Raw genomic sequence first — 24,923 nt, forward strand, 5'->3', positions numbered from 1 at the left:
AACACTGAGTATACTATACCTAAAATAACAGGATCAGATAATTAATGAAAAACCCAATTTCAACACTTTCTAGTTTGCGACTGTGCCACGTTTATAAACAGTAGCTTATAAACAGGTAGCTTATGCCTAAATCCAGGACCGGTTTTTCAGTGCGCTGCATATGCAGTGTAACCTGAACATTTTTCTTTTGCCACCATGATTTGAAATTTTGGAGCCAATACTGTATGCGATATGCCCCATATGTAAAGACTTCATTTCAGATTCAAGGAATTATACTGTCTGGGAGAGAATGAGCCTCGAGCAGAAATACAGAATAGACTGAACTAAATTCCAAGCCAATTCTATCCCTTCTAAAAAGCACTTGACTAACTACTGTATTTTTTCCATAAATGAAATAAAGCTGCTTCCTCTTCCTCCACAGAAGGATTTAGAGGAAGTGTCAATGAGTTCTTCCATCAGCCAAACTCTTCTCATTCATTCAGGTGTTTCCAACAGAAGGCAATCCAAACAGAAACTCTTAGGCCATGTTCTACTATAAGAAAGAAAAACCCTAAAACCTCATTTGCCTTTACTAGAAGTTAAGTGAACAAGCAGTATGGTGGCATTACAAAGTAAGGATGAATCAGAGTTATTCCAAAGTTACCTGAGAACTGAGATACATACCTGACTTTTCAGAAATGGAAATACTTGTTACGGAAGTAAACTCTCATTATCTGAACGATGCTGTACCAACACTACCTTATCTTTCCCCCAGTGCTGAGAAAACACCAGTAACTCTCTTTCCTTGTCTTTGTTTAAACGGAGTTTTAGCCAAAAATCTGATAAAATCCAACAGCGTCCTAAAATGTATTTAAAAATGCTGGGTTTGGATATTCACTGCAAGTTATACTGACTCTTTTAAATAGGGTTTCTTCTTCTACTTCAGTATGTTCCAGCCTAAAACTACATGCTATTGCAAAAGGCAAAAAAGTCATGCTAGGATATTAAAAATTGTTTGTGCTTTGGCTTAGAGCAACCACCCCTCCATTATACCATTTACTTCTTTCACATGTGCCAGTTACATCATTCTGAACAATACTAAAAATGGTAATAGTAGAAATTGTCAATGGGGGTGGTGGGACATCATGGAGTCTAGCAAAATTTGGCAACGTTTCCAAAGTATTTCTGTATTCCTACCTGCCAAATATCCCCGTGAAATTTAACAAGAGTAAAGTGTTGTCTGTATTTCACAGTAAAGATTGCTGCCAACAGCAGCTAGTTGTATGCCTCATACTTTAAGAGTTTGGGCGTTAAAACAGCTTTTATTTCTTCTTTTTATATATGTCAGATCTCCTTAAAAATGCTAAAGGCCAGACAAATCAGACGGTCCATTACTGCTTAACATGTCAGCATTCACACAAACTTGAGAGAGATGCCAAATCAAATTCCTAGTCCGTAACAATGAAGTCAACCTCTGTCCATTCAATATTACCTTAGTTGTAATAGCTGCCATCTGAGATGTACTTTTAGAAACTGATCCTGGAGAGCCAGGGGACCCTGGGGATCCAGGAGACCCTGGGGATCCGGGCAGATTACTTGCAGATGACTGGCTGGTAAGGTTAGATTTTGTACCACTGGAAAAGGAAAGCTTGAAACTCGGGCTCTGACGACCTGAAAGGTTAGTTTTCAGAAGAACTTCCTTTTCTTCACTCTCTTTTACTGGAGAGAAAAAAAAATAAACAAACAAAAAAAGGCAAAAGTAAAGCAATATTATTGAGCAAAACATTTAATTACAAATCACTTTACCATCTGGGAAAAGGCTTAATACTTTACGTACAACTTGGTAAAGTGAGTCATCAGAGACTTTTTTTTTTTCCCATACTACCATACCACCTACCAGCTGTTGTCATTGTCCAGGAATGAGCACTTTTATTCTACCGATGATATCACCTGAACACTTACATTGAAAATTTTGAATTATAACCCTGAATAAAACACAGGAGAACTTGAGTATCAGCTAAGATTGTCATTCCAATGCTTTAAGATATCAACAACAATATTTTCTACCACTCTGCTTTTAACGACAACAAAACTTGTTTTGAAGGGGTGGTCCACCAACCTGGTGTCACCATTTCAAAATCTAAGAACTTAAGAATAAGTATATGCAAATCCTTCACTGCAGTAGGACTAAAGAATACAAGTTATGGCTTCTGCATAAGCCACATGGCATTCTTCTTCTCATCACTTACATTTTTTCCTTTCCATGAATTTACTGATAGGGTCCATAATATCTTCATCATTTTTAGTTTTGTCAGAAGGGGGCACCACTGCCTCTCCATCTTCCATATCATCTTCATCAGTATTAAACCACATTTCCTCCTCATCCTCCAGGGTTCTTGCATCCCTTCTGTATCTATGGTTTCTCAAAATGGAGCGCATGCTACAGAACAGTAAGTTTTAAAACTTTTGATTAAAAAAACAACTCATATCAATAATAAAATTTCTACTCAACATTTACAGTGACAGCTTACAAATAGAGCAATAAAAATACCAGCAAATCATTCTATAATTTGAATCTTTGTATTTTCAATGCAAATATCATTAAAAACTTCTCTTTACAAAGAATCAAATAAAGTACAACTCTGCTAATAGCACATTCAGACTACTCTGTCCAAAATTCTGTAGCTTACAACAGCACTATCAAAAGTAATTTTAATAAATGTCACACTAGTGTTGCATTCAGGCTTGGTTTAACAGTTTGCACTGGTAAATAAAAAGTTGCAAACCAAAGAGTTTAGAAACTATAGACTTTTTTTCCTGAAAATACTTTACAACTCATCAGTATTTGGGGTCCAATGCGTTAAAGAAAAAAAACCCACAACACCCACAACCCAAAATCTAAATTTAGTATGACTCCAGTTTAAAATAGATACATTAAAAAGACAGCTATCTCTTCCTGCCACATCCACCTGTGACAATTTTTGGTCACTATCAGTATTTTCCATTCTTCAGAGCCTTGGATACCAAGTGCTACTTCTCCCTCCCTATTTGATCTATTATTAGTGTTGGTCTATCTCAGCTCCACTTTCTTCTTTTCTCACAGCAGCAGTATTATGGTCTTGGAGCAGAGGGACACTGATGGGCACCCAGAAGAACAGGGGAAGGAGAAGTGGAAGAAAGGTTGAAAACACTCTTCTCATTGCTAGATGATGATTCTAACAGTCAACTTCCAACAAAAGTGTGAAACCCTCAATAAATTTTGTGTAGCACTTCTTCAAAATTTACTGGCCACAATGTAAGTCTGAAATTTCATGTTTTTCATAACATCTCTGTCACTGGAATCAGAATGTTAATAATACAACCTGGGCTTATTTTGCTTAGAGAAAAGGTCTTGCATTACTGACTGCAGGAAAAAGCCAGAAGGGAAAGATTAGGAAATTACAAGGTATTGAAGAAGAATGCTAAATGTACCTTTAAAAATAAATCTAATTCTGAATAATTTGGTTGCCAACACTATCATCTGGATCTATACATACTGCATCATTTTACACTGCAATTAAATTCAAGTTCTGCTAATAGTGCAAAACTATTACTTAAGTGGCACTCTTCTGAATACTTTTGTGGCCCACGTCAACAAAAATCTTTGGCCTCCTTCCTTACTGAACTATTCTTTGCTAAAATGTGGAAACAGATTCTTATTATTTTTACATTTTATTATTTCTGCAGTTTCACTTAAGAAATTACATGGACTGTGACAGGGCTTGTGCAGCCACTATATAAGATGTAGGAAGAAGGTAAAAACTGGGCTGGTTGAGCTACAGACCTCTTGAAGCTATAATTTTCTGTTGGATAAACTTATGTGGCACAACTATGCACTATCACTTAGCTCAACTTAAGCCAAGAAAAGACTAATGTTTTACTGCCTATACTGGATGGAAATTACTGAAGGAAGTGACTGGGTGTTCTTTCCAACACATGCATTAATGTAAGACTCGTAGGATTGAGGGTCACAGCTGTTTAAGTGATAAGTTTAGCTGACACAAGCCAAAATAATAACATCTCACCTGCAAAACATTAATATTCAAAACTTCAGGTCCTGTACATACTCTTGAAAGTGCTTCAACATTTTCAAACAGATCTACGATTACACTCTCATTTTAATTGTACAAGTCTCAAATTTAACTACTGGTTAAGAAATCTTGTGGCAGAAAACTAAAGAAAAGTCTGAAATGTTAAGATGTCCTAGTATGACTAATCAGGATTAATTTTTTAATGTGTTTTCAAACTAATTCAAGACAACAGAACAAGCAAGTCTTGCTAACAGTTCCTAAGAGTAACTCAACTATTCACACAAGCAGTCCATTTTGGTTTAATGAAACTATGCATAAAAGTAATATCATTTGCCAAAAATAAATGGAGTAAAAAGTCTAAATTTCCTATTTTTATACACTCTAACCTTTTAACCTTGGGTAACTGTGTACTAAGGAAGGGAACTTTTGCTCTGGCAAATGGAGTGATTCAAGTCTCACATCAGATTGTTTTTCACTCCATCAGCAAATCTAACAGTGACAAAAAAGCATCCTCTGAAAATTTCTTTGTATATTCTATTCCTCAGTCATTTTGGTAGAGTTCATCTAAATATCTACTCCCGCAACTAAATAAAAGGAAATCTGACACGTGAATTTTTGAAGGAAAAATCCACAGAATGATATTTCACAACTGAACAATCTTTCAAATCCAACAGTGGGAATCTGTTATTTAAGCAAATGAACTTTGGATACTTGATAGGCTTCCAGCCTCATTACAACAGCATACATAAATGTAGGATATGACAACTTAGCATTATTACTGGGGGTCCAGCAACTAATGTTAGCTGAAAGCTGATCAAGAGTTTGAAGCAACACATCTGGAAATCACACTTTTAATCAAATTCAGCAATACCTGAGATGCAAGCAGGAGTCTAAATTACTTACATTTCCCACTATCACAGAACAACTGACCAATATACCCAAAACAGAATTAAAGCACTAATATTCTAAGAAGAGTATTTAGTACATTTTACCTGTCAAGTTTTGGATTATCTTGTCTTTCCCTTTGTTGCTCAAATCGTAGTTTCAGTCCTTTGAATGTCTGCACATAATCTACATCTTCCAGTGCCTTCCAGTAATTTTCAATCACATGAGCCGTTAATGATTTTATATCTTCCTATAGGAAGGAACAAACATAAAGTGACTTATTTTCCCTCAAATGAATTTATTTAAATACAACATAAAAAGTAATTGAAACAAGAGATTATTCTGAAACATTCCATAGGAAGCATCATATTAATTAGCTTATGCAAAAATGAGTGTTATGAATACAAGTGTATTAAAAAATCTAGAGCTTCAAATATTTGATCAGTGAAACAGGCATAAAAGCAGCAATTTTCTAGCAGTATCTCCTTCAAAATACATGAATAGAAAGAATCTAAAACCCTGACAGAAAATTATACCAAAACCAATTCTAAAAGGTCCTTCTCACTGTAGCTTATAAATATTTTTATATTGATAGATTAACTGATAACTGTTGTAATCAATTAAAAATAATTTACAAGATACAGACTTAGCTTTCATAATGTTTATTTCCTCACTGCAAATAAATTACTTATGCAAAAATAATTCATCAATGCATTTGTTTAGGGTGAGAACAAGGAAGATATTTTTCATCAGAAACTAACATCAGGTTTTTCCTTTGTGGCCAGACAGTGCTGGTCAAGGTCCTTTGCAAAAAAGCCTCCCAACTGTTCTGCTATGTCAGTTCAGCGCTGTGGCTGCCCAAAGCCACTCCAGACAGCTGAGACTAGCACAGGGCTGCATACTGCAGCTGGAAAACTGCTCCTGTGCATTGTTTGGCTTTCTTAGCACTGCACAGCCCCTGAATACACTGCAGAATAAACACATGAGTTACCATCTACTAAGGATAAGCAAAGCAACGTAAATTTTAATACACCAATTTTTTTTTCCTCTTTGGTTACATGCTCAAAGGTCACCTCTTATGAATGGTATTACATCAGTGACAACAAAAACACACTTTTTTTTTTAGTTTGCTCTCTTTAAAAACAAACCTGGATGAAAAAAAATGGCAAAAATTATTGACAGATAACAAGAAGTATTCTGGAAATACAACCTGGATATCTATGTGAAAAGGAGGGTAAGAAAATAAAAGATGATTTATTTCCCCATAGCATGAACTGTAAATCAGCACCCAATCTCATGGAGTACCGAAAGACGACAGCACAGAAGTCAGGGCCACCTATATGGATTAACTTTTTTCATAGCTTCAAAACCATTTTAAAATCAACTCTTCCATGATGATTAGGTCATCTCAGTCTTGAACTACCTTGAGTCTCAACTCAAAGAGGTAAGAAGTCATTAGCACAGAAGGTTTCAAGAGGTAACAAAGCCTCCTTTTTTCCTCACCCACTTACTCCTCCATGACTGACTGCACCCTAGCTTGGCTCCACTCACCACATTTATAGTCTGTACAGGATCTCATCAGAATCTGGGTGCAAACAACAGTGAGGAAACAGTAGTGTGTGCAGACAACCGAATTGGCGTGAATATTTTAAGAGACTCCCCTTGGAAGGTACTTTGTAGCACTCCATTATTATAATCAAAAAAGACTGGTATCTCTTCTGTATGTTTCCATATTCTGTTGAACTGACATCACAGAGCACATCTAAATTTGATGTTTTTTGTAGCAGTAGTTTCAAATTACATTCCTGTCATAACAGGCCGATCCGATCTGCATGATGAAACTTGATTACTGCTGTCTTTGCAAATCTGGGTACTGTGAATACACTATCGAGTGAATTTAATTTTCAAGTCACAGTAATGTTTGAACATCAGAAAAAACATGTACAAATATGTAACAGTGATATAAAAGAAAGTCAATTTAAATACAGTATTATATGGTCCCATTATGATAGCATAATTGAGAGTACAAGCAAAAAGAAAAGTCATCTTGAACTACAAGATTAAACAATACAGTAATTATCCTTCAGCATATAACAGCACTCACCACTCTGATAAATTCAAACATCTCTATTATGGCAGAGTTCATCAGATTATAACGGGAACCATTATTTAGAAATGCTTTGACCACAGGTTCAAACAAAAAGCTTTTCATTATGTAACGGTTGTAGAATTCATCCTTTAGCCCAATTATCTTCCTCTTGAAACGAAGGGCACCTGAAACAGAAGTGTTGTCAAAAGAATTTTTAAATTTAGAAGAAAAAAAAAATCCAGAAATTACTCAGCATTAGTTAGAGCAATTTGCAGCTTCAGTTCTTATTCAGCAGTACATGATTAGAACCAGGTAATACATTCAGCTATTCCCTGCTTCTCAACAGTCTTGACTATACTGCTGAAGATTACTTATCTATTTTATCACAAAGAAATCCTCCATCATAATTGTACAAGTGAAACCACTTCTGTTCACTGAAGAAATAATATACTGGTGTTTAACTATATTACTACTAACATAAAGGTGTATTTTCAATTTTTAAAATTACTTATGATAAATGTGAAATATTTTCTCAGTAGAAGAACTGGGAAATTTGCTTATCATTCCTATTATTCTAATGTAAGTTTGATTACACGGAATTAAGTCCTATTTGATTAGGATGCAAACTACCTCATTTTAAAATTGGTAAATGGCATTTTCTTCAAACACATAGTAAAGCATCTTTCTGAAACTCCAAAGACGACACAAATATTAGAATGTCGATGCATAAACAGAAAGGAGGGTATCATCTTGCTATAAGGCAGCACATTTTGGTTAGCAGCTAGGTGTACATGAAAAAAAATTATTCAAGGGTTCTAAAACCAAACTCAGGTGATTCAGTTACAAATTTAAAAGGTACTTCTTATTGTATGGTACTGCTCAGTAAACTTTAGGCTTTGTTTTATTCTATGCGCACAACGGAATCATGGAGAAAAATTTCTTTCTTGCTTCCAGAATTAAGTCATGCTGCTTTGCTATTCCTGTGCTGAGCATGGTCAAGAAACTAACAGAGTTCGAAGAGCAGCACACTGAGCTTCTGTGTGGTTTAATGCAGTCAGATAACTGTATCTCTAATTAAATACTTCTGATAATTTCTACTAAAAAAAAAATCAAAACTTATAATGGTTCTCTTAGGCTATTCAATATTGAGATTCCATCCTTTCAATTCACCTCTCCATTGAGATTAAGAAAAATCCTTCTGATTTTCAGGACAAAAAAAAAGATATCTATAAATGCAAAATTAGTTGCTAATACTAGCTGACATATCTCTAAATTGGTATGAGAAACAGAGTATAACAGAATTTCTGTATTCAGTTAAAAATTGTCATGATCTGTGAACAGTTTTCTTCCAGAAGAATGAGGATACGCAACACTTCACATTCACAAAATACTATTTTATTGCTTCGCTTTCAAACTTACACAATGCCAAGAAAGCGTGCTTTGAGGCCATGAGAACAAGTACCCTTCGCAGGATATCTTTGTTAATTATGTAGTTCTTTATGTGATAGGTATGATGCTCTACGCAGAAAGTTAGCAATTCCAGTATTAATGCCAAGAGTTGGGCTGTCTGAAAATCATCTGTAATAAAAACAAACCCAAAATAATTAAATATATCTAGGATATTGCCTTCAGAGGCTAACTTCAAATACTCAACTGCAGTCTGGTAAACATTTCCAAGTTCTTGTATATTCCCATAGATAGTTTAGACAACATGCTGGAGGGTATGTTTAGTCTTTAAAACAGAAATTGAACAAGCCTGTTATGGACTGAATATTTTCTATTTATACAGATATGGCAGGAAACCCTCTTAAACTATAGGAACAATTACATTTTGTCCATTTTGAATCAGTGTTTGAAGGTTCAGAGAGTACAGAACTTACCATTAAAGAACACAAGTATTTTAAATAGTAAAAATCTCACTTCCAATCTATCCGGAAGCCAGTTGAGATAAAACATTAATTTAACTAATCCTTTAGAAATCTAGACAATAAATTTAAAAGTTTACAGAACGTTTATGTATCTTTCATGTACCTCCTTTTACATCTATTTTGGATGTGTTGTAATATTAATAAACAAACAGTACTGCTACTAGTAGCCAGCAAAAAAAGTTACTTCATCACTGATCTCTGCTTTCTTAGTCTGATTTAGAACCAATGTCCTCAAATTCAGCACAGTACTGTGATACACACCTCAGGGGCAATTTCACATCCTCTCTAGTAATCCCTGGCCTTAAAAAACATTTACACATGTTTACAAGTCTCTGTCACTGAACAGCCCCATGAGTTACTAAAAATTATACAAATATTTCTATTTTTGCTGAAACAAAAGCTGCAGCAAGTGCTTTTCACTACTTAAATCAGATATCTCTGCTGAATTTTATTCTTATGAATTATTCAAATGACTAAATCATGAACCAACATTTTACATCGAACTACATATCATAGTCTCAGATTCTCTTTAAGACAGAAAATGTCCTTTGACAGTTACTCTGTTTCAAACATTGACATTCAACAGCCTTGATCAGCCCCATACCCAGAGTGGCATTACCTTTGCTAGGCTTGTCCTCTGTAGTATTGGCCAATAAAGGGGCTGTCAGAACATGCATACAATGTTTGTAGAAGAAACCCAAGAACTCTGTCTTTTCTGTTTTCTAAAGAATAAAAATAAAAAAAATTATATATGTAACATATCACCAAATACTCCACAAAAACCAACTCTAATTTCATTTGAAGGTATTTACTTACATTGGCAGTAGCAAGCATATTTTCTGGATCAACTAAAGTACGAAGCAAACCCATAAGTAGCACTGCCCCTCCAAGTTCTGGATCTGTGTCACAAATCATGTGTTCTATAATGAGGTTAATGAGTAATATATCCTAATGGAGGAAGAAAAAAAAAAAAAAAAAAGCGCAAAAATCAATTCTAATGCTACTCCCTTGCCCCAAATCAGAAATTATCTTCTAAAAGAGCTACTGCCTGGTTAAAAATGGTGTTCTAGCAAAAATTTTGTAAAATGCAAACAACTACCAAACAAAAAAACCCCAAACTTAACAGAAACAAATGAACTTTACGTGCCAGTGACACCTTTTGGTCAGTGGTTCAACAGTAAGGTGCAAGCAGTGAAGAAGAATCTTTCAAAGCAACTAAAAATGGTTCTGAAATTAACAATCTAATTTAGAATTTACTCTGAATTGAAATGCCAAAAGATAAAAAGTACAGAGGTGGATATTTAACAGTCTCAAAATTCAAGTGATTTCTGGAAGCATTTTCAGAGTACAGACATTTTAATTTGTATCCCCCTTTAGAATACATACTAAGAGTTTTATTTCCACAAACATTCAACATTAAATTTTACAATGCTGTTGAATACGATAAGATTACTTTCACCTAAAAATAACCCCACCATGTATTTGCCGAAAACAAGAATAACACATCAAAGTAGAAAATAATATTTACATTTAGGAATCCCTACACTAAAGCTGCTTGGTTACCACTGTTCCCCATGAAAGAGGACAGCCATCAGATTCAAGTGGCTGGAACCAACAGCGATATTCCCTGTCCCAGCTGCCTCTTTCTTCCAGTACAGAAGTAGCAGCACCAGAAGTTTCCTGTTCTCCAGCATGTTTTTGGCAGATACAAGAAAAAACATTAACTCTCTCCTCTATGGAAAAGGCAGCACAACGTTTCTTCTGCACTGAATACCACTTTGAAATACATTTCTTACTACTAGTTCTGTGCTAGCATTCTGTATTAATCAGCTACAGAGGACCTCTGGGAAATGTAAACCTCTGTCAAAAAGGGTTCTTAAACACTTAGGACCATAATTCCACTTTCAAGGTGTGTGATATTAAACTGAACACCGGTTTCTTACAAGTAAATTAAAAACACATGTACATGCTAAGATCAAGGCTGCAATTTGTATTTTGCATTTTAAGGAGGCCGTCGTTCAAAAACATTTTGGTTTGCTTGTATGACAGCTGACGTTAGCCAAAATGGTGGTTTATGGTAACCTTTTCGTCTTTATACCCAATGGAAACAGGCGAACACTCATCTCACCTGACTAACACAACTTTTAAAAACACGGTAGTTCAGTACCCTGTAGCCATCCTGACTATATTCCACACTTAGCCCATACTTATAGCTCCAGAACTAGGGCTCATGTCATTAATAAAATTGTAAATATAAAACAGTAATTTCTGGGGACGCTCTACTTACATCATCATTCTGCTGCGCTTCCTGCATGACAAACTCTCGTACCATGGATGGGTTGTATTCAACCAAATATGAGAATATATCAGTGGCTGCACTTCGTACTTGTGCATCATCCATACCCTGGAAATGTCAAATAAAATAATTTATGTTTCCTTAGAAGAAAAGGCTTAAATTGAACAAAAAACAGAAAGCATTTTAATTCCTACTTACAAGTCATACCTAACTGTTACTAAACCTGTATTCTAAAACTGAACTGACTCTAACCTCTTCTTCGTACATTTGACAACTGTTGGGCAAAATATGGTTTCCCTGCCCTTTTGGTCTATTTCCCTATTTTCTTACTTAATTGCACACCAAGCAGCATGTAAAGATAGCAAAGTGAATGAGAAAACAAAAGTAAAAGAATGCCAGGGCACTTACCAATGTCATATTGTAACTGCTTTTAAAGTTTTACAAAAATATTTTAAATGTTTTGAATCTCAAACTAAGTACAAGCTAAGACAAGACAAATGAAGCATACACTTCAGAAAACCATGTGACTGAAGTTTGGCATACTTACTTTAAAAAAAAAAAAAAAAGACCTCTCTGGAGATAAACAAAATTGTTATCACAAGTAAAATTGAGCTGACTTACCAATATGACTTCTAGTGCTGGCAGTATGCCCATATTTGACAATGTTTTGAAAAATGCATCTCTGTTTTGAGGTTGCAGTGTTTGAGAGAACGCACAAAACTCTTTCAGAAAATTTACCTGAAGAACAGGAATAATATACTAGTTAGTAATTAAAAAAAAGATGCACGTAGTCAAGATGTAGTAACTGTCCATTTCATGTATATTTTACAGATTTCTTACCAATTCCTGTCTTTTCTCCTCATCTGTGGCTTCATCTGTTAGTTGTGCAAACAAGTCTGTCAGAAATTTTTCATCTTCCTACAAAGGCAAAACAATACCATTTGTTTATCTGACAATATGAAAAGGCATCCAAGTATAATATGAAGTTCTTCTAAACCATGCCTCCTGCAATTAAGAGAATATACACTTGTGTACTGTAGTTAATCATACCAGTATCAACTTTCTAATTCAATTTTCAAACAAATTGATAGGAAACTTGTTTTTGAGCTTTTATCACATTCAACACCACCCCACCCAACACTTCATTCTCAGTTACAACCTATCTTGAATTGCCTTTTGGCTGTCCTTTTTCTATTTTCTACTGCCATTCTCAACATTTTGTCTGATTTCTCCTATAACTTCCTTCCCCCTTGTCACACACCTGTCCCCCTAAAGCACCTACAATACTTTTGCTTCAACTGTTTACATATATTTATAAACATGATCTCCCACTCAGCCCCTCCCACATATATGTCTTTGAAATGTTATGAGATCTTTGCAGCCGAACTAAAGCAAGGGCGTAACACAGGAGTGAGGTGAGATTCTTCCTCCCCAGTGTTGTGAAAAGAGTGCATTCAAATCAAACCAAATCAAAATAACTGTTCCTATTACGTACATCATTTATTGGGCATTCTGGCTGGGAGCAATCAAAAACCATTACATTATTTTTCATGCTGCTCTACCTTAGCAAAACTACAAACAGCAGCCAACACATTACAAACATGTATTTAGACTGAAAGTAGCAGCAATGCTTAATTTCCCATAACCTTTACAATCCTAACAACCAGAAGATTATTAAAACAGAAATAAACCTTCCCCTATCCTTTCCCCAACGTTACACAGCAATAAGACAGCACATGCTTGAAAAAGATACTTGCACATCAGATACGAAGAGATTTTTTCAAAAGGTGCCAGAGTCTTGTTTCTTGTGAAATCAGTAACACCATGTGCAATATCCCTACATCCCAAAACCACAGTGCTAGAAACCCAACTTGCCTTGCTTATGTTTACACAGCATAAAGCAGAACTATGACAGAACTTCAGATAACATCCACATAAACTTTCTTACATTGAAAATTAGCTAGGTACCTCATCCAGGCTCACCTTGCAGCCTTGCTGAGAAAATGAGTACCTTAGTTCCGACAGCACACCATGCTAATGCAGCTGTGATGCTGTCAAAACCCAATCCAGGATCTCTACATGGCACTGCACAACATAGATAAACCCAAAATAGGTTGGCAGGAGCTACTACCCTACCAGGCATTTCACCACACTGTAAGGTAAACCCTATATTTAGGATATGCCACACGTTTCCTCTTGTTTGATGCTGTGCTTCTAACCTGACCCAACAGTCTAGTGATAATGAACAAAGAATGATTTCTGGACACAATTTCAGGTGCTGTTTCTGTCACTGCTTCAAAATCAAACCAAAAAGAGATAGGAGAGGCCTCATGTGAAGTTTACTGAAATTCACTGTGGAGGATCAAGCACTGGAAATGTAAAGTTTCAGATTTCAACAGTCAAACATGTTCAAAACAACTATTAGGGTCTTTGATTCCAAGAAACATAACTTAAGCTGTTATGAAAGAATACAAGGGTGTTTGTCTACCGGCTATCCAGCTGTTATATGGCTTGGTAAGTTTTCTGTTCTAGTACTTAACTCATTAGCCATTGCAGGTAACATAACTAACCCACAGTAGAGATACTGATATACTTGTTTACTGAAATAAAAAAACCAAACCCCATAAAATCCAGTTCTTTTGAAGAACATGCAAGTTATTCTCCATGATTAGCAATGCATTTAAGAAAAGGGTAAATAGTTTGCTTTCATTTCTCTTTTTGCTATTTTGATCAAGATGTAAAACTAATCTATCAAAACTTTTGAGAAGATACATGCTTATCCCCAACTGGAAAGTGTAACCCCTATTTCCATTCTTACTGTGAAATTAACTTTTCACCTCCTTCATAATACCAATACCAAGTCAATACCACAGAAATACCTCAGAATGATCACAGGGAAGATTATTTCAGCATTTAGCTATGCCAGAGCCATGATTAGTGTGCTTCTGCATAAAAAAGGTACACAGTATTACCCAAAGTATCAAATTATTTTTTTAAAGTCACAATGTGGAAGGAGAGGAGGAGCCACTGCACTGCTGGTGATACGTGGGTCTCCTTCCTGACCCAGTGCAGAGCCCCAGAGGCAGAGGTGGCGGGGAAAGCTGCACTTCCGTTTTTCAACCCTCCACATATATACTATAACAAAATATTTTACAATTCTGTATTAAAAATAATACTGAAGCATTTCTCACACTACCTCCTCTCCGCAAACTGCATTAAATACATTGTAATTTTAAATTAATAGGATTATCTGAAATCTGTAGGCCTCAGAACAACCGTGATCTATTTAAAATCAGACAAATTAAGATGGATCTGAGTGATTCAAAACATCCCACCCTTACATGGATAATATGCAGTAAATGGCAGTTATTCCAAGAAAATAAAAACAACTTATTACTAACTTCACAGTTCCGTCTTAGCCCTGAAATGCGTTTGGGCGCTGTCTCATTCCAAATGCTTAATGAAAGGTAGACAGGTTGTTATTGACGGGAAACATGACCACCCTCTCACATTTATAGAAAAATTGTGATTGCAATGAACATTTTAAATACAAAATTCTCTCTCTCAAGCTGTAAAATTACTGACAAGGGCAGCATATCTAAAGACACATTCCTAACAATTTATAGAAATGCAGTCTAAGAGCACAGTTCACATATTTTAGAAGTCACAGAGCACCAACACCAAATGCTAGAATTACACAAGCTTAAGTGTTTTCTGTTGGTTTGGGGTTTTTTTTCCTGACTTGCAAAAATTCCCCAAAATATGTCTGTGAAGTGAACACTGTGCAAATGCATAACTCTTTGCACTATCTGGCCTCTTCATGCAGACAAATACCAAAACCCATTTGGATCTATCTTAGAAGCTGTGAAGAAGGTCACAACTGTTTTCCAAAAAGCCAAAACTGCAAACAATACTTTACAGGGTAATTGTAGAATCTAGCTATTTTCTCCATGCACAGAAATTATTAAATGTGCAGTATGTAAACCATGCATATACCAAACACTAAGTATATTCATTTATGCTTTTGCAAGATCTAAGTAGATGCCCCTAGGATTTAATACCTTTCAAAGTTCATGAAGATAAAATTAAGCCAGGCCATCTACTCACTCAATCATTTATGACTTTAAAAACAAGAAAACCCACAAACAAAGTAGGATCACAAAAAAGACACTATTTATATTTGTGATTCAACTTTCAAAGCAGCCCTTCTCCTCCCAGAAGGCACTTAAAAAAGCATTTTTCAAAAGCAGGCCTCTCTTAAAATTTAATTAACTTTCAGTTATCAGATACTTCATGTGTGTGATTACAGATAAACGATGAAAAGCATCCCTTTCTCAAAAAAAAAAAAAATCCAAGCCCAATGACACCTAAGCCAGAAAAAGAGTATACTTTCCTTCCTGTTTTCCACCTCCATATTCATTTTACACAGAAATAATATTTCAGCCCAGAAAATGGAAATTTCATAAAACATTATCAGCAAACAGAGAATTACAGCTTCAAACATGCATTCCTTCCTGCTGCCTCACCAGAAGATTTCATAGTTTAAAATGTTTCAATCTCCTTTATCTCACATGCCTTCCCACACATGCCTTCATTTGCTATCAGTAAGCTATTTCCACTTGAGACAACACACGGAAACAACAGCAGGTTCCACCTGATCACATGTGCAGTTTCTGTACGCATTGAAAATCATTTCCTACAATGAAAAAGCTAATCTCAGAAATCATTAGCATGCACCACTTGCAAATTTCTAAGTCATTTCCCCCAGAAAGTGGCATCCTTTTACACTTTATTGCAAGGTAAATTTTGCTGAAAGTAAATCTGCAGAGTTATTCCTGAGCCAACTACTGCAAACAGCAGACTGGCAGAAGATGTTCCAATCCTAATACATTTGGGCAAAACTACCAACATGCAGTGATATAATTCTTCCTCTAAAACAACTACAGATAACTACATTTACATAAATGGGGTTCTGTTAAGAATAACTATCTGTAAAACCACTTTTCAAAAAATCCTATTGTTATATATAAATCCAGTAAAATATACAGATATACCTGAATGCCTACAATTGTTTAGTTATTGAAAAGTGGGATAGGGACTATCAGTAATATGATTTCTGTATTTAAAAAAGTTGATTCACCAGTACAGCAATGCCATGTGACTACTCTCTACTAGGCACATAAATTATTTTAACATATATCCAATTCTCCCCTTCCACTGTCCACTTTCCTGAAAATAAAAGACTCTGAAGTCTAAATGCACATGCTTGAAAGTAATCCTAACAATATTCTGTATTCCGGAAAATAAAAACATCACAGCATCTTGCTGGTAAAAAGAACATGCCAATGAGAAAGGGGGGAGAGAACGAGAGGAAACAGTGTTTGCTCACTCTATGGCGCAGTTTTGCAAGTTTTTGGTTTTTAAGAACTAGTTAATAATACAAAGGGAAAGAACTGGTGGCCTCCAGTGTGAACATTCGTATATATTTTTAAAATTGCAAAAAAGCGTCATATAAAGTAAGAAACACCACTTACCTGTCCCACCCCCACTCTCAAAGCTTGGCGAACTCCATGTTTCAGCAAGGTTTCTTGGTGGCTATGGCATCTCAAGACTAGAACAGGCTGGAGCCCAAGCAGTAAGAGCATATTAGGAGGGGCTGTAATTGGAAAAAAACGTTATATACCTCTTTCATATCTTACCATACAGCGAATCATAAAACCTGTAATTGAGTAGGTTTCCACAGCAGTTAATTCTGTATACTGGAAATACTGGTATTGTGGGTTTACTATCCATCATGACCAACAGTATCTAATTTAGGAAGATCTTGACTAGTTACTTAAAACGATGGATCTTAGACAATTAAATCACAAATAAACTAACCTCAGTTTCTCAGAACAGCCCATTATAAAGATTACGGGAACAGTAACCTTAATGAAGAAGGAAGGAGGAATACAGTTCATAACCCTCAGTGCCAAAGGTGACCCATTCTCTCTATTTTTGGTTTTACCTCAGAATGGGCAAAAGTTATTTACCTACCAAAAAAAGTGAAATCACTGAAGCAGGTATCTTTGACGACTACAGCATTATTTTTTTTAAAAAAAGATGCCGAAAATCTCCCCCAATAAAGCCAGAATTCTTAAGAATCAGCATATTATTATTTACAGAATTCACTATTTATAACTGAAAAACTGACCTTAAATGTCAGTGACCTTTAATGACCTCAAATGTCCTATCTTGAAATCAAGTATCTTAAGACACAGTGGTAATTCTGAGTAAAGTCACCTGGCCTACCAAAAAACATAAAGCACAATCTGCACAGTGTCTCGTACAAATTTCTAGTCACTTTTCTGCAACTAAGGTATGGCTGAGCTAATTTGAGATGAAGGTACTGCAAAGTGCCTGGCATGAAAAGGGCTCTTTAGAGCTCATCTTTTTCTAACAATGGAGGTAACAGTTTTTATTCTCCTTTTCTTCACAGCCAGTGAGAGACAAAAGAACAGAATAGAAAACAACTCAGTTGCACATGCAATAGTTACAGTATGTCACAGGATACCAGCTGCTCAGGGAGTTTACTTTTAATCTGAGAAGTAAAATTTCGTAAAAAGATTGCTCTTTTGTCACACCATCAATGGCCCAGGAGATACAACCTGCAGAAGCATAACAATCTCTATTATGCATCAACTAAGAACTTGAGACTCATCCATGACTCCTAATAAACTACCATGAAGCACCCCAGAAACTCTTCAATTAATAATGACTTATAAAAGAATCAGCTTCTTAAGTACACATGTAAGGCTAGTGAGCACCAGGATCTCTTAAAATCTAGAATAAAGAATGCCAGGGACTCCAATTACAGACAACTTTAAATCTTCCATGAAATAGCGCGCACACACCCCCCCCAGCAAAGGACTGTGATACAACCAGCTACAGAAATGCATGTTAAACCACACACTAGTGGAAGAAGTTCCGTAAGAATTAGTTACAGAAGTGAAATCAACAAAACCAATCTTTTAATTTTGTTCTCAGAACTTTATTTATTCTGCTTAAAGAAATGAAAAGGAACAGTATCATACGTTTTATACATGGACTGTGGAGAAAGTAAAGGGGAGAATGAAACTTTAGGGGGCAGAGATTACAGAAAGGTGCAACCTGACATATTGCTCTATAAATAAATGAATAAATAAATGCCAGGTAAGTAGGTTTAAACCTTGACTTAGACCTACACTGTGAGAACTTTAAAAATCAACCAAGCAAGCAAGCCTTCTAACTCTTAGAAATGCAACTGACATATAATTTGTGATAGCTTCTTTTAATCCCGTCAAAACCAAGAACTTACTGTCAATGTCAAAGAATTCCCAACATTCTAATTTATAAACTCGGGGAGCTCGCCCTCAATGCAGTAGAGCTCTACTGTGAAAGGACTAGGAAATGCAATATAGCACAGGATATATTTTCTTCCTTGTGTGCTACCATTCTTGGCTCCTCAAAGCTGTAGAAAGCACTTGAGCACTTTGAAGTAGTTATTGAACTTTGAAAATTATGCAATGCTAATTCTTTTGGCTCCACTGCACAGGGAGTATACTTTATTCTCAACCATAGACAACAGCAACAGAAGTGAAGATAAGGTTCAGAAACCTGCGGTCACACAACAAACCAAAATCAGATCTGAGCCTCTATTTCAACTGTAAACTGCAACTAACAAGTTTTACAACCACACTAAACCTTGATATTCTAACCCAAGCTCACCCTACAGCCATTAATGTAACACAGGTTGTAAGAGACAGAAAAAAGGAAACTAATCAGCCACTAGTCCTCGATCAAGTCACCTCAGGATTTCTGACAAACATGCCCTTAATGATTTTGCAGGATCAGGTCCCCTTTCTCCTTGCCCAGCTCCCTTTTCAAAGTTCAAGATCCCTCTCAGAATCAGCCACTGACACCAAGACTCCTGAATAATTCTTCCCCTCTCCTCTCCTCAAGCGAAAATGTATCATCCTCAGGACTTTGCTTTTAGCAACCCTTGAAAGAGGTCAAGATTATTTTAGAGACACTATTCATACTGGATACGCAAGTTGAGACCCCTTAACTGAATCTTTTTCAGCACACTCTCAAAGTCAGGCTTGTCAGCCTTCTCAAATTGGCCATTCCAAAATGGTAAAACCTTCTGACTGTTTCAGATACACATTTGTGACTTTATCAAGGATAGACATACAGACATAAAGTTTGGTTCATCAGTTGGGCATAAGGTGGGGTCTAGCACTACTGAAGATACCCCAGGTGTTCCACCAGGCCTCCAGTGGCTGCTCCACAAAGCACATGCCTCAGCTGCTAGGCCTGGGTGATGTCCTGCACATCTGGCTGCTTATCAAATACTTCATGTGTGGACATGACAGATTAAAGCTCCGAGAGAGTGGATTAAATAATATCAGTATTCTGATCAACCGAGTGTGGTAAAAAGTTGGGAGGCCTAGTTTTGACAATGATTTGCTGTATGCGCTTGCAAAAGGAATTTTCACTCTCCTTTGCTGTATTTTCCCTGGAATTAAACACGGTGCATTCTGAGACTCAACAGAAGATAAATATGATTAAAGTAATTGGTAGCATCTAGTACTTTATCCATTTCTCCAGATCAGACAGCCCCCATAAAGACAGTGGCTATTCGTTTATTACACGTTAGGAGAATTAAGATAATACAAACCAAAATACATGTGCTAGAACACTTTGATGAGTTAGTTGAAAGTTTTAGGAAGTGATGTGCCACCTATTTCTACACAGTTCAGGAAGTTCATGGGTTGGTGCAGAATGCTTAAGACATGTAGGTCAGATATCTAAAGCATCATGTAATCTCTTTAAATTTGCAGTAAGACATACGTCACAAAAAATTGGTAATTCCAAGCAGTATTATTTAGGGACTTACAAGACAAACTAAGAAAACATTCACGCACCTAAGGCAATGTTATGTTCTGAACCTGTACTTTCCAAACAACTGATTTAATTTACTTCAAAATTAGAAACAGTTATATCCTGGTATGAGACTGTATTTGTGAAATTTAGGTGAAGTAATTTGATTTTTTTTTTGGTCATGGTAACATGACAAAAATTATCCTTAACTGTAGTGCCTAAAAAGTCCCAAAATGCAGAAAAAAAACCCCTAACAAAATCAACCCTTCAAAATGCAAACAGCCCTATTCCTTCCAAACAACCTAATTCAAGATTCTACATATGTTTGCTCCATTTAAATCAGTTACAGAGAATCTAGTCCAAAATCTGAAATTTAAGAACATATATTTAACAGCTCAGTACTCAAATCCACACCTTTTATGTCATACTTCAAAATGACTCTCAGAATTACAGAAGTGAAAGTTCCACCGAAGCACCTCAATCTTTCCAAGCAAAATTATCCAACTTTCTTTGCCCGAGTGCAAATAGACAGACTGTGAAATTCTGAAACTTACCTGTAACATACCAACAATTTCCACTTTATTAAAAAAGATGAAAGAGTGAAGTGTTGATAGCATATTTTCCTCAAAAACTGAGGGAGTGGGTAGGACCATATCTTGAATATACTGTACTCTGTACGTCTGATGTATTTTTTGCTTCAGCTCTGGATCAGATATAGGAATCACCTCTTTAAATTTTGCTGTTTTAGTCAGAAATTCCCTGTGTTTCCGTGACTGTGATAAAGATGGATCGTATTCTAGGCATCCAATTACGTCCATTATACATTCCTCAGAAAACATGACTTCAAAAAGTGCAGTTCTGTTCAAAAGAAAAATTCCCTTGATAATTTCATATAAGTGGTGTAGTCCTTCAATGTTCTCCAAGTCTTCGCACACATGAAAAATTTCTAAGAGCTTCTTAATATAGCCCTCATTTTCCAGTGCTAGTGCGAGTTTTTCACGACGTAATGGTGAAGGCAATGAAGATGCCACCAGTTCTGCAATTTCTTCTAGTCGACTTAATTCACAAGATGGCAATTCTAGACCTGGTGATGACATATCATCAAAACGTTCTTCCTCAGATTCATCGACAAGGTCCTGAGTAATATCGACAGAAGGGTCTTTGCCTTGAACCTGCAAAATAAGATGTGTTCAAAAAAGTGGAGTTTAATGTTTACTTGAACACTTTTTTTAAAATACCATTTCAAATGTCACACGCTTTTTCTTTGTATGGCCAAAATAGAAGTGCAAATGTAAGTTTGACATTGAGTACAGCTGGTTTGGAAAATAAGAGATAATGAAAAGATTTCTTCAAACAGAAGGCTTTACAAAATTATTTCTACATTAGATATTTAAGTCTATTTTCTATAAAAAGGAGGAAGAATAAAGAAAAAAGCTACATTTTCTGATTATTTCAAATAAAAAAGGAAATTCATAATTACTTGTATGGATGACAACTTTTTAATAGACTACTGAACTAAACTATTTGTTTCCAGTCTTTATTCTCTGCTGACAGATTTTCAAATGCAAACCAGTATTACATTATTGCAGTGATAGCTTTAAAAATTTATCTATAGGCTATTTAACTGCTCTTGATGCTTTTCAAAGCTTCTGCTACCTCAAACAGAGAAGAGAGGCCAGTCTTGTTAATTTAATCGTTGTTTTCAGTTCTGGAGAGCTGCAAGTCAAAATTGGTTACTGTGCACTTTCCAAATACTCAACAGAGGCACAGAATCCTCTCTTAAGAACAGAAAACTCCAAACCAACATTAACGAAAGAGTAGTGGAAATCTGGAGCTCTCAGATAAACAAGGTACAGGACCTGCAAAGATCTCTCTAGAGATACAACGAGGAAACTGCAGAAAGTACAAATTAGTGGAAAAAAACAGACACACATGCTTGGGCACCAAAGTGTTTCAGCTTTAATGACATCTTAATCGTAGTATCTGCTTGGAGTCTGATATGTCAAATCCAGAAAGGCACTGCTGTGTACAATGGTAGAAGGTACTGCTCTTTTTAATCTTGAAAATCAGCAAAAAAAATCTGGGAGAAATAATTCTTCATGGATAACAGCAAGCCTACACTTAGATTAAAATCCAGAATGCTGTTAAAACCCACATACTGTTCTGCTTATACATCAGCAACCACTTCCAGCATAAGTGGTATCAAAGTTTTTCTTTTAGAAGAAGCTTTTAATGACTGAGGAAGCTTAAGATCTTTAAAGCACACTAGACAAATACAATAGGATGGCCTCAAAACAGGATGTAAAGACACTGGTTTCTTACAAAAATATTAGATCTTTACATGAGGCTGAGGAAGCTGGGCTTCTTATCTGGGTGTTTCCCAAGAACACAATTTCCCCTTTCCCCCATTTGGTTTCTGTCCCCAACTTTTGGTCCTTTGACTGCTAAAGTTCCTGGAAATATTTCTGTACTTATTTACATAAGTTTCTGTACTTATTTACATAAGTGGTAAACTGTTGAAAAGACTCATTCCTAAAAAAGGGAATGATCTATACCCATGCAATTATGAAACCAGATTTCTTTTATTTCTGAAATCAGTGAGAACAAACTGCAAAAGACAGAGTAGAGAGAACTAGATGTTTAAGAACAGAAAGAGAGTGCATAGAGAGAGAATCAGACAAATTTAGAGAAAACCCACCTAAGGTAGCATAGAAATTAAGAAAAGTTGTAATAATTGGAATGGAAGAAAAAACCCAAACAAGAATTGGCAAACGGAACTAACATCAGTGAATATACTGACTAAACTCTTTTGGGTATTTGTCAATAGTTAATACCTGACCAAATGCTATCCAGAAACAATACTGATTCAGTGACTATATAGTCATCCAGTTGTAGTGGTAAAATACAACACGTTAATTAACACATATTAAAATATATACATGCTACATATAAATTGTTTAATTTCCTTAAACTGTATGAATTACAGCTTTGAGGTGATAATACAGGGATAGAGCTACCTCCTACTTCAACTCTCAGATTGATCTTTCACACCCTGACAGTCAACAGAAACATATTGTCACATTTACACAGAAAAAGGTTTTGTTCAGAAACTCAGTATCCCCCTCACCTGAAACAGAAGAATGAGATAAGAGAAAGAGAAGAATGAGAAACGCAGAAAGAGAAATATGAACAAGATACGGTTAAATCCATGAGAAATACATTATAATCACATACATTCTTCTCTCTACAATAAAACTTTGGACAGGTGACCTTTTCCCTTCTGGCCAACTTGGAAAAAGTTAATTATGAAATTAATTGTTATGAAACTTTTTAAGCACTCTTTCTGAGCTAAATTTCCTTGGGCGATAACAGAACTCAAAAGTTATGTTCAGCAAAAAGATCTGAAAATGCTCTAAAAAAACCCGAAATACCCAAACACAGTTTTAACTTCGTATCAAATTTCTGGAGGAAGGACAGTTTTCAAACTCAAACATGTAAAATTTGGGGGAGGTGGCTAAGATGACAGTTTTTACTTTCTATCTACTGTGTTCAGATTCACCTCTTAAAACGGCCTAAAAATTTTGAATGCAAACATTAAGATGATTTAAATGTCTCAATCTTATATTTAACAAACTTACCTGACATATTTTTTCCCATATTTCATCACATCCTGCTTTTTCTTGAAAGCTAAGTGCCAAATCATAATTTTCAGCTTCAGACCACACAATCAAGGTATCCTTTAAAGAGAGAAAGAGCATTTTCAGGCAATATATTTCAGATTTTCCAAATGTGAATAGTGTTTACAGAGTAAAATTTTAAAATAAAAACAGCTTCACACTTACTTATGACAGGACAGTATTACAACACAAATGTAATCATCATACTTTGTAAGATTTTATACATTCTGAGGTTCTTAGGATTAAAAACATTTCTGCATAAATCAGAATAAGGAAGTTCCAGAAAGAGACTGAAAGTTTTAGTTCTTAATTCATGTGACCATAATATTGTAAATCTCAAAAAGGTTGATCTAGAATATGTACTTCTACCTCAATGCATCCTCTGATAAAATACGGTAATAGCAACAAGGTGGGTTTTTTTGTTTTGGGTTGTTTGGGGTTTTTTTTGGTTTGGGTTGGGTTTTTTTTTTGTTTGGTTTGGTTTTTTTTAAATCTGTTTCAATTGGACCACTTAAACCCACACATCTTTTGTAGGATCAAAGTTACAATCATTTTTTTTCATTTTTATAGGCCCCAGAAGACACTGTGCTAATGCACAGAACAGCTGCTTAAAAAGCAGCCCCAAGATGTCTGCAAACTTTAAACAAGAACAGAAACTTGAATACGCACACAGTCAACTGCCTAAGAGTACGCACACCTATGCTGAACAATGCACATCATTACTCATTCCAAACTACAATTCTGGAAGGTCGACTTACCCTAGATTTCTAGAAGTTAGTTGAAACCGTGCTTAGCTATGTCTACTACCCAGACACTTAAGCTCTCATCTACTTATTAGAACAGTTCAAGAGTTTATCAGAGCCCTCATACTGCATGGAAAAACAATATATGGAAGTGGAAGCTGATGCTGCAAACAGCAATATCGCACACTGATAAGGTATTTGATGCAGTAGTTTACAGACAGTCTACTAAATAACTGTTACAATAAAAAAGAACCCCAAGAGGAAAATATAATCTGCATTATTTACATATGGAATCAAGTTTTATTTTAAAAGTCTTTCGTCTTCCCGTAACAGCTAGCTGAAATATAGCCACATT

The 24,923-nt window shown here is 35.7% G+C and overlaps 1 protein-coding gene across 2 annotated transcripts in view; it reads right to left on the minus strand.

Moving 5' to 3' along the window:
* Positions 1–24,923, minus strand: part of PPP4R3A (protein phosphatase 4 regulatory subunit 3A) — a 44,311-nt gene that overhangs the window by 1,733 nt on the left and 17,655 nt on the right. For both annotated transcript variants that reach the window (XM_054826724.1, XM_054826725.1), the window contains exons 3-14: positions 23,787–23,885; positions 20,703–21,320; positions 12,088–12,165; positions 11,869–11,985; positions 11,239–11,355; positions 9,768–9,899; positions 9,571–9,673; positions 8,443–8,601; positions 7,039–7,208; positions 5,042–5,184; positions 2,229–2,419; positions 1,472–1,698 (exon numbers count right to left, since the gene is read on the minus strand). In XM_054826724.1, the coding sequence (XP_054682699.1) occupies positions 1,472–1,698; positions 2,229–2,419; positions 5,042–5,184; positions 7,039–7,208; positions 8,443–8,601; positions 9,571–9,673; positions 9,768–9,899; positions 11,239–11,355; positions 11,869–11,985; positions 12,088–12,165; positions 20,703–21,320; positions 23,787–23,885 (2,154 nt within the window). The remainder of the gene's footprint in view (positions 1–1,471; positions 1,699–2,228; positions 2,420–5,041; positions 5,185–7,038; positions 7,209–8,442; positions 8,602–9,570; positions 9,674–9,767; positions 9,900–11,238; positions 11,356–11,868; positions 11,986–12,087; positions 12,166–20,702; positions 21,321–23,786; positions 23,886–24,923) is intronic.

The sequence above is a fragment of the Grus americana genome, chromosome 5, assembly GCF_028858705.1.
Source record: "Grus americana isolate bGruAme1 chromosome 5, bGruAme1.mat, whole genome shotgun sequence".
NCBI classification, from domain to species: Eukaryota; Metazoa; Chordata; class Aves; order Gruiformes; family Gruidae; genus Grus; species Grus americana.